Source organism: Lynx rufus, unplaced genomic scaffold (genome assembly GCF_022079265.1).
Source record: "Lynx rufus isolate CCGP_SWC_20201006 ecotype Redwood Valley unplaced genomic scaffold, mLynRuf1.p SCAF_7, whole genome shotgun sequence".
Classification (NCBI taxonomy): Eukaryota; Metazoa; Chordata; class Mammalia; order Carnivora; family Felidae; genus Lynx; species Lynx rufus.
In genome coordinates, this window is record NW_025814889.1 from 47,055,481 (window position 1) to 47,066,057 (window position 10,577).

The 10,577-nt window shown below is 47.5% G+C and overlaps 1 protein-coding gene across 1 annotated transcript in view; it reads left to right on the forward strand.

Moving 5' to 3' along the window:
* Positions 1-10,055, forward strand: part of FAM234B (family with sequence similarity 234 member B) — a 35,468-nt gene extending 25,413 nt beyond the window's left edge. Inside the window, exons 10-13 of the mRNA XM_047067114.1 lie at positions 2,536-2,691; positions 5,034-5,151; positions 6,738-6,958; positions 7,540-10,055. Coding sequence (XP_046923070.1) covers positions 2,536-2,691; positions 5,034-5,151; positions 6,738-6,958; positions 7,540-7,545 — 501 coding nt within the window. The 3' untranslated portion in view covers positions 7,546-10,055. The remainder of the gene's footprint in view (positions 1-2,535; positions 2,692-5,033; positions 5,152-6,737; positions 6,959-7,539) is intronic.
* Positions 10,056-10,577: the final 522 nt, after the last annotated feature.

The window sequence follows — 10,577 nt, forward strand, 5'->3', positions numbered from 1 at the left end:
CAAAAATAAATAAATGTTAAAAAAAAAAATTAAAAAAAAAAATTTTTTTTTTAGTGTTTATTTGTTTTTGAGAGACAGAGACAGCGTGAGCAGGCAAGGGGCAGAGAGAGAGGGAGATACAGAATCTGAAGCAGGCTCCAGGCTCTGAGCTGTCAGCACAGAGCCTGAAGTGAGGCTCGAACTCACAAACCACGAGATCATGACCTGAGCCGAAGTCGGACGCTTAACCGACTGAGCCACCCAGGTGCTGCCCGCCTCCCCGCCGCCCTCCCCACCCCCCTTTCTGGATTCTTAACTCACAGTTAGGCAATAGGAACCTTCTGAAGTCTCTTGGTGGGGAAAGGCAGGCATAAATGAACTTAGTACTTCAGTACATATCTTCCCAAGATTTCAGAGAAGGCAGGATATCTGGGGTGGTTGAGTTGTTATGAAAGACTTAACAAAGGAGGGAAAGATGATGAGCAGAACCTGGAAAGCTGAACCACATTTATATGAGGAAGGGTGGCTGGGAAGGCTTGTTAGGTTAGAAACACTGACACCAGTGGCCCAGAGACAGAATGGTATGGCATGTTCCATAGGTCTTCCTGATTTTATGTGAGGTTGCATGTTATGAGGTTATAATGATTGGATAGACAGTTTTCATTCTTATTACAGGGAGAATTAGAGTTTTTAAAATTTCTTTTTTATAACTGACCAATCTTTTCAGTTTATCTTTACTGTAACATATATATTTATATATTATGCCCTGTTCCCTGTGAGCAAACACAACACTTAATCATCTCCTCTAATATCTGCCAAGTTCCGTGCCAGATGCACAGATGATATCTGTGGAGGCACAGCAGTAATGAAGACAAGGTCCTGGTTTTGTGTAGTTCATAGTCTTTGGGGTGCCTGTATGCACACAGCCCTACCACATCGTGGTGGGTAGGTAAAGGAGGTCTGCACAATGCCATGGGGACGTGGGGAGCAGATAGAGTGCAGGGAGTCAAGAGGTGCTTCATGTTGGTTGCAGGTGAGATGTTCAAATCATGAGAGCAGAGAAGTGGTTTGCTGGGTCGGTATATAAGGGTAGGCCAAGGGGTATTTCCTCCAGAGAGATCAGAGTGAGCTCAGCTGATGATGGAGGGCCCTGAAAAGCAAGGCTGCAGAATTTAGGTGATGTATTGGAGGCAGTAGGGTTATTTGGTCATGAGTGGAGGACAGAGCCGATGACAGAAGCATCACTTCAGGGAGCAGTTCCAGCAGTGCTGTCCAGGAAGGAAGCGATGTCTGGTTGTGTTTCAAAAAGATTTCAGGTAGAGATTGGAATTTCCATGGGCATTCCAGCGGGATTAAGGGAGAAGGGGATATGTAGCTTGCTTAAGAGCTGAGATGCTGAGGGTTTGGACCTGGAATTTAATCCTGGCTCCACTACTTGCTAGTGACCTTGGGTGAATTACATAATCTCACCCAACTGCAGATTCTACATCGCTTTATAAAGTGGGAGTATCACCTATCTTCATAGGGTTATTATGACAGCTAAATAGTATGTGTGACTGGATAAAATTTTTTAGTGTGGTGTCTCAAGACTTTTCTCCTCAGACTGCCGGAGGGAATCTTGAACTGCTGGCTCAGGGGAGTTTGTCCCTCTGTGTGGTTCCAGGACCTTCCATGAGGCAGAGTCCGAGCACGGACAAAGAAGGGCAGGACCCAGAGGCTGGAAGAATAGGGAAGTGATTGTTGCCAGAGCTACAGTCCTTCCGTTTATCCAAGAACAGACCCTTGAGGAGAAGGGCCATAAAGACAGGGGCTAGAGGTGGATGGGGAGTTTCTTGTGGATTTTGGCCGAGAAGAGGCTCTAAAACCGTGAGGTATGAGGTATTTGGGGTGAAAAGGAGATAGCAGTGTGTCAGGGATGATGAGTTCAGGCCCCTTAATTGTCCTTTGAAAGACGCAGCTGAGGAGTAAATCTAAGTAAACTAAGTGAATCTCTTAGTTTATGTGTTCATCTGTTTAGATGTGCTCTTTTGAATTTGAGACCACCCTGGGGCTGAGCTACATGTGCCGTGACATCATCAAACCCAGAAAGCTTTTAGCACAGCCCATAGGACTTGCGTCCACTTAGTCGTTGTTCCCTAAAGTGGTGGCTGCAGTGGCGGGAGGGAAGGAGCGGGAGGAGGTGCTCCCCTCCAAGGGCCGCTCTCTGTCGGAGCACTGTCACAGACCCTGAACAATCTGAGTCCCTTCCTGTCCCGGGCCTCCACCCTCTCACCCTGAGAATGAGAGGTGGATCAGATGATTAACATCTCCTTCCCACTGGAGAATTCTACAATCCTTTACACTCTACAAAATGGAGACAACGGCTGCTGAAAAGTGGGGCTTGGTCCCTAGGTCTTATATAATGCTCTCCGAACACCCAGTTTGTTCACATGTAATAAGCTCAACCTGTTAACACATGTGTTATTTGGATCTCTGCGGGTTTTCTTTGCTCTGTGTGTTTTCTTGGCCTGCTGCCTTTCTGGAGACGGGCTGTACTCACAGGCTCCTCTTCTGCAGATGATGGTGGTGGATGGGGACTCGGGCTCTGTTACCTGGACCTACAACGCTCCCTGCCACATGAAGGAAACGCCAACCACCTCGGCGGTTACTTCAGATCAGAAGTCTGTCTTCCTCTTCTGGGCCGAGGGGATGTCGGCGGTAACTCCCAGTTCTGTAAGTGGGCCTGGGGGCCTTTGTCATTTGGTGAGGTGATAACTGCTCTGCTGGGCTGATTGGGCCTGCTGGGGTCCATGGAGCCGCCATGCTTCCGGGTGGCAGGGGTGGATCACAGCAGCACTCGAGCAGGCAGGGCAAGACCCTGCTTCCTCCTGAGCGCTGCTTGCCCTGGCCTTCCTCTCGGCCGAGCATCGTGCAAGCCGACAGCCCCTGGCTGCTGGCTGCTGACAGTGGGAGGCTAGATAAAGGATAGGTCTTCTAAAGCCACAAGGTCCAGATTTCCAGATGATCCATCTGTGCCACAGTCGAAGAGAACTAACTGTGACTGGTGTGGAATGGGCAGAGGACGTCTCATGGAGGGTGAGGCTGGGCTTTGAGGCGAATAAACGGAGCCTGCAGAAACGGTGTGGGGCTGGGATGGCAAGCAGTTGGAGAGGATGATGAGGCTGAGGCCGAGGTTGAGGGTTTACCCGGGGGAAGTGTGGGAGAGAAGGTCCTATGCCCAGAAGGCAGATTTTGGAATGTCTTAAGTGCTATACACAGCATTTCAGTGGGGCTGATGAGGCAGGGTGCCACCTGTATTAGGTGCCTGGGAGTTTTTGGTAAGACCCACCCTGAGTGAGTTCAATTAAACACGTCTTGACCAGCACTCACTCTGCGCCAGATGCCGTGTTCTCTGTAGGGACCTAAGGATAGCCTGGAAAGAGTGCTGGTCCTCTAGAGGAGAAGGCAGATGGTCCCCAGATGGGGGGGGGACCCCAAAGGATGAAGAGTCCTGAGTTCATCAACCGTGCACTCTTGGACGAGCCACCTCACTTTTCTGAGCCTCATGGTCTTTATCTGTCAGTGAATATGCTAATATGTTCCAGTTTGAGGATCAGATTTACTCAAAATCTAGGTTTTAGTCCTAATTCTGTTCTGCCCCAACGTGTGCCCACGAATAGTTTTCCTAACATTTTAAACTTCCCGGTTTCCTCATTTAATAAAATGAGGGGATTAGAGCAAGTGACTCTCAAATGTAAGTGTCTATAAATAACCACAAAACAAAGGCATGTCACACATGCCGCAAAGGAAGCACAAATAAGAGGTTTAGGTGGAAGCACAAAAGGAGAGGATATTAATTTTGTCTGGGGCAGTTAGAGAGCTTTTTGTGAAAGGGGTGGCATTTAGGTGTGGGACCTAAGGCTGAGAATTGTATTAATGCATGGAAGTGGGCTGCAGGGATAGTTAGACAGTCTAAGGGGGAAATAGGTTGGCAGAGGTTAGAGAGGGCAAGGGCAGTAGAGGTTGCTGAAGCATGGGTGGGCAGGTAAATAATTGTAGGAAGAGGCTGGAAACGGCAGATTTGGATTAAATGCCATTAGACCTTGGTTTTCAGGCTAGGAATTTGGGCTCCATTCCCTAGGCAGTGAGGAGGGAGTTTGACTCCTTGCTTGTCACGTGGACAGAGCCAGAGGTCTGTCCTCTCAAGCCTGGGCTCCTGAGCGTGTGTGTGGAAAACGCCCTCTTCTGTGTGGTGGTGGGAGTGTGGCTGCAAGCTTCCCGCCTGTGTTTCTCCTCACTCAGTGGACTTCTTATGCTAAGAATATGGGGTTCCACTTCCTCCACTAGCAGAGCCCCAGGATGCTCCCAGGGGAGGGGAGGTCCTCGAGGAGCTTGGTAGAGCAGTCATTTACTAACCCATCTGTGGTATTTTTGTGCATTAACAACCGAATGGCTGCACACGTGCAAGAATGGAATGTCATCCTTGTGCAAAAGTCACACCGGTAAAGGAAGGGCCAATGTGCATGTCTTCTGCAAAGACGACTGACACTTGGGCCTTGGAATTTTTTTTTTAATGGTTTGCTTCTGTGTGGCCAATGCTCTGTTTATCTCAGGAACTGAGAAGAGTTTTGTGGATTTGAGCTTGACACTTGTAATTGGCTTTAATATCCAGTGAGAGGAGACAGATGTCTTTTCAAACATACATTTTGTCTCCACAAAGCCCCACCTACTGCAAGAGATGTTGTAATACTCCACAGGCAGAAGACTGGGAGCCGCCCCATCAAACTTCTCTCCTGGGGCATGCGCATTTCCGTTCTTTTTTTTCTCATAAGGGAGAGGGCATTTTCCAGCTCTAGTGGTTTGAAGAAATTAGTGGTTAGTCTGTTTTGAGCCCTTTGAAATATGTGGAGTTTTTATATGGGAGTTTTTCTCAAACACATGCTTGTATTTGGGGTCAGGTCATAGCATCAGAGAGGAGTGAGTAATCACTGTCCCCTCTGCCCTTTTTGTCCGAGGACCTCACATGTGGGAACGTAGAGTTACCTGCGTTCTTCCTTTTTGCTTCTCATTGTCAGGACGCCATCCCGGGAACTGGGCCACCCAGCCTTCACCACCTCTACCTCCTGCACCCAGCATTCCCCTCTCTTCTTCTCGATCTGGCCAATGCCACGGGCACAGTGACGGCTTCAGAGGGTGAGTCCCAGTGACAGTGGGGACTGCATGCACAGCGAGGGGAGGAGATGTGCCGGCTGTGTGTGTGTGAGGGTACCACCGTCCTACCAGCGGAGGGATGTGTACTTTCAAATGACAGCTGAGCACTCCCATGCATTTTCCCTGGCGTCCTGGTGCCCAGGGCCATGGCCGGAGTGCTCCCTCTGGGAGGAGCACTTGGCTCACAGGCTAAGGACCCAATTCTCTGAATAGGCCTGAAAGCTGAGGGCCAGTGCAGCCCCATGTCCCAGAGGTTCTTGGGGGGATGTGATTCCCACAGCCACTCCTTCAGCAGACATTCACTGAGCATCACCTGTATGTCAGGCACCATGCCAGGTGCTAGGAATACAAATAAGACTGGTTTCCCGACCCTCCAAGAGCTTAGGATTTAGAATTAACTGTGAGGGATATGATGGAGGTAGCATGTTGTCCCCAGGATATTGGTTTAGGATCAGTGGGAGGCTTTCTTTTGACTAGTACAAGTAAACATGCCATTGCGTAGAAGTGGCTGCCAAGAGAAAAATCAAAGGAAAAAGAAAAAAAAATTTTGCCGGAATCTGACCACTCATAATTGCTATTAACATTTTAGAAGTATTCCTCAGCTTTATATATGTATGTAAATAATACCATACAGCAAAATCTGGATCCTGTATTGGAGTCCTGTGATTCAGGTGGTCAAAGCTCTGGAAACTCAGCCACTGCCACCTCCTGGTCTGGAAGTATCTGATGGTCTCCTCCACCGAGATCCTTTGCCTCTCTCTGGCCTAAGCGAGTCTGTAGTCCTTGCTGTGGGTATTGTGGAGAGGAAGACCAGACTGGCCCCTTTTCCTTTACTTCTGTGTTCTCTTGCCATTCACAGACTGGCTCACTGTGCACAAACTCATTTGCCTTGAAGTTAAAGCCAATGATTGTGGCTCTCAGTTTGTTGAGATATATCGGGAAGAACACCTGATCTGGAACTTGCAGGCATACTGGCCTGCTGGCTGTGTGTGTGGTGGGGGGCCGGGGTGGGGGAGAATCCTGTGATTGGATCTAAATGAGCCGTTTCTCAATATTAGCATCAAATATTATTCAGTGAGGGCTAAATGATGGTGATTAAGAATGCAGACCATTTTTATGATCCCTGTTTTAAGGATGAGGCCAAATAAGCACTGGGGAGGCACATAGCTTCTGTGACCACGCACTGACAGTCCAGGAATTCTCAGAAGTTCTAGTTTGTCATGCTCACTTTTTTACCAAATTGTCACCAGGAAAAAAAATAAATAAATTGTCACCAGAGTTGGCATATCCTCATTTCCTGATTTGGGGTTTTCTTGGAAACAGCTTCAGAGAAGGAAAGGTTCAGAGACCGAGAGGAATGTGCTGGTTTGCCGGCCACCAGTCATTCCCACTGTGCACCCACTGCCTAGCTCAGTGCCCTGCATTTATTAGGTGCTCAATAAACTTTGTGTATGAATTAATGAAAGAGTAAATGAATGAATGAATCTAGCTGCTGAACCGAGCCACTCTCCTGTTAGCAGAAGTTTTTGGTCTTTATGTTAATTGCTCTTGTTTTTGTCCTTCCTCAGTTGGAATTAACGACCTCTGGAAAGATGCCTTTTATGTTACCAGGACAACAGGGCCTAGCTCCGAAGGCCACCCAGCACCCCTGGTGGTCAGCAAGCTCAGTCTACGGTGGGCACTGATGGAAGGCCAGGTGGTCCAACTCGAGGATACCACCCCCAAAATTGGCCGCGGGGAGCTGCGAAGATTCCTCTCTAGGATAAAGTTTGTTGATCTTCCCTACCAGGTGAATCGCTTCTGAAAGAAATACTTGGTTACCACTGAGGGTTTGGGGCAAATACTACCAACTCCGACTTTGTTCTCCAGAAGGTAGGGAGAGTGGGAGTCTTCTTGGGTGTCAAGAACCAGTTGTTTTAGAGCAGCACTCTTTTCTCAGGGTGCTTCATGACCATTCAGAAATATTCAATTGTTTTTAGCTGGGGATGGTACCATCTCCCTTAGGGGACATTTGGAAATGTGGGCTCATGGTTTTCACGGTCTCAGTGACTGAGGTGGGTGGCTTCTACTTTAATTTTCTGGGTTGGGCCTCGTGGTGCTAACGTCATGCAGTGATTGTGGCGGTTACTCCGGAGAATTATCTTGCTCAAAATGCTAATCCCCCACCCCTCAAATACTGTGGTCTAGTTCAGTGTTCATGAGTTTGTCATGGAAAAAGGTAAAGTTTTTGGACCTTTCTGGAAAGACTTATGAACTACCGGGGCTAGACAAAAGGACAGAAAAGTAGAGGAATAGCCTGACCTTTAGGTTTCCTCCAGTTCTCTACCATGAAAAAAATAAAGTCTCTGATGCTTGTGCTCTTTCCCCTAGATATAGTCTGATGGAATCTTCAGTCTCAGAAGAAGTGAGCAGGGTGGTACTCTCTCTCCCCCATCAGCGCAGAGTCAGTGCTTTGGAGAGAAGGAAGACTTCAACCTCATTTCACCATGTCTGCGCAATTGTTGCAAAGCACTTTGGAAGGCGCATCAGAGTTCTTTGATGACAGCACCATCCATTTGGCTGGGGTATCTGACCTACGTTTTCAGTCCCTGCGTTAACCCCCTCTGGGCACTCTGTGGATAGTATGCAAATGTGAATCTTCCATGTTGTTTTTTGTATGTCTAATTTATAAACTCTTACTGGGAAATTCCAGTGAAGTTCTTCCCCAGAACATTTTGTTTTGCATCATGCCACGCGTGTGTATGTATTAGTATTGTGATGAAACATTTTCTAGGTCTGTTTTAAGCTTCAGGGACCCGGTTTCTTGTCCTTCTGAAATACATCTGGGTTATTTGGTCATCTTGAGACGTCAGGTGCCCTGCCTCCAATATTCAGGGCCACTTGTCATTTCCCTCTGTATTCTCTCACCACCTGTACCTTGGCTTCTTCCCTACTTTAACAGCAGGGAGAAGACTGGCAGTGAGGGGCTGAGGTAGCCATCCAGGACTTTCTTATCATACAGAGCCTCCCTCCTCACACTTTCCATCTCTATATTCTTAGTTACCATAACCACCACCATATTCCTGTCAGAAGGGGAGCCAGAGTAGTATAGTTGGGGACCGACCTCTAACAATGGTATCATTTGGTCTTGATTGTTCTGCCCTGCCCATCATGACCTTTTCACGGCAGTAACGTCAGGAGTGCTTGTGCGTGTGTGGTCCTTACGTGTGTGAAGTCAGGAACGATTGAGGTGGGTAGCCTTATCCCTGCCTCATCTCTACTCTGCTTTCTTAGCATCTCCTATGGGGCATCCTCCTTATCGCCTCTCACTTGCCGAGATATTTTTGCTTTGCTTGCATGACAGCAAAGCTGTTTCCGGAGTTTTACTCTTGCTTGAGTCCAGTATGCAACCATTTTGCCTGCACATCTCCTTCCTTGTAGAGCCTTGGAAGCACTGTATTTTGGGAAAATTCCCATGTAAATATTATAACTTTTATAATTAAGTTCTTTGGAATTACTTCCAGTGCTTATTTCTTCCTTCTTCAATACATATGTTACTTCTATTAAGTTTTCTTCTAAACTTCTAGGTCATTGTTTGTATAGCAGAAAATCCCACGTTAGCCGGTGAAGAACTGCTTTTCTTCTTGAATAATTTTGATAGGTCATGCCCGAGTGCAACTCAGGTTCTGTCTTTGCTTGAGCCTTTGTGTTTTTAGCTTGTGTTAATAAAGGGAGTCCAGAAAATTTAGAGATTACAGAAATTTAGGGATCCCAGATTTAAAGGGATGTATATTACTTGCCCACTGGTTGGCATTATGACATAACACGAGTTTGGTAGCACTAGCAGATTGGCCTGCGATGTTTCTTGGAAACCCCCTTGCCATAGTCTCTGAAAGCAAATCTGGTTTCAATACTTTGGGAAGCACGTGTGGGTCCAGCTTGTTGTAAACTTGGGGAAACAATTAATTAGATGAAAACCCAAGAGGATGGGGATGATTCTAGATTCATTTCTAGGGTTTGAATCTACTTGGGTGGAAGAGCCTAGGATCTTGTTTGGCCTAGTAGATAATTCTAAGGACTAATCTATAGTCAACTGAATACCTAAAGCTTGGGTTGTGGTCCTGTGGCCTGGGCTGAGCCATCTATGCCTAAACTTCGTTCTCTACCATGTTGAGGCTCTGTGGGAAGCCAGCCACTTTAGGTAGAGGAATAAAATGCAAGGTCATTTACGGAGGACCTGCTCTGGGGGGATCCTTTTTGGTAGAAGATTGTGTTTATGCTGGGTGAGTCCCAGAACTATGTAAGAGGAAGCTAGGAAAGCATACATCCCTACATTCTTCGTGATGTGTTTACAGACTAACTTAACATAGGCTGTTTTGACTATAATTTTCCCGTTTTGCTAGACACAGTACAAGCTGTCGTCCCTCCTGCAGCCATGCAGAGGGTAGAAATGGTGGCTGAGGACTGAGGAAGCTTCATCTGACCAGCTTGGGTGCTGGTCTGTCAGATAGGTCCCCACACTTCCTACTCCTTACAGGCACCCACCCAACCTGACATCTAAGATGGGAAGAGCTCCTCCCTTCCCCCCACTCACAAGATGGGGAGCCGGCAAGGCCAGCGTGACTGCCACTTAGGGATAGTAGTGACTTCCACAAATGCAAGGGGCTTCCTTCGCCCAAGCTTTCCTCCTTGCTATCCTTACAGCCTCTTCGATCCTAGACGGCATCCCCCCATCCCGTAGATGGTCTCTACTCCTCCTTGGCAGTGTGGGATGCTGATACCAACCCCCTTGAATGTGAATTGCTACTTTTATTGCCCATACTACAGAAGAGCCAGCTGGTATATGGTCAGGAAGCACTATTAAAAATGTGAATTGTTGCAGAACAAATAAAAATTATGTGTAGAAACATGCTTGTGTGTTATCCTTATTCTCCTTAGCCATTGGAATGGTTTCTTTTCCCTTACGGAAAAGAGAAACGGTGAGTGGGTGGATGAGTTGGGGCTCCAGAGAGGAGTATGTGCTGTGGCCTTGTTCATTAGAGACGTCTCCCTTACCATAAATCCCAAGAGGAATAGCCTCAGTGGACCCTTTCTGGAAGTGGACCTGTCCCTGCATGCTGTGGGAGCCTTCTCGTGTATACTAGTCTCCTGGTGACCTCTGGGTTAATACCTAATTAAACTTTTATTGGGTACCTTCCTACGTGGATGCAGGACACTGCAGCAGGCAGTGTGGAGGACATCTGTCCTACATGTCCAAGCTCCCGGAAGGGCCTTCGTTTTCCATTCTGAGGCTTCCAGGAAAATTCAAGTGCATCGTGGAAAGGTGAGTCACAATCACCTGTTGAGTTGCCCACCTCCATTCCCCCAAATCCCAGATAGATGACCAAACTGATAAACTCCTAAAGGACAGGGACTGTGCTGCTTAGCCC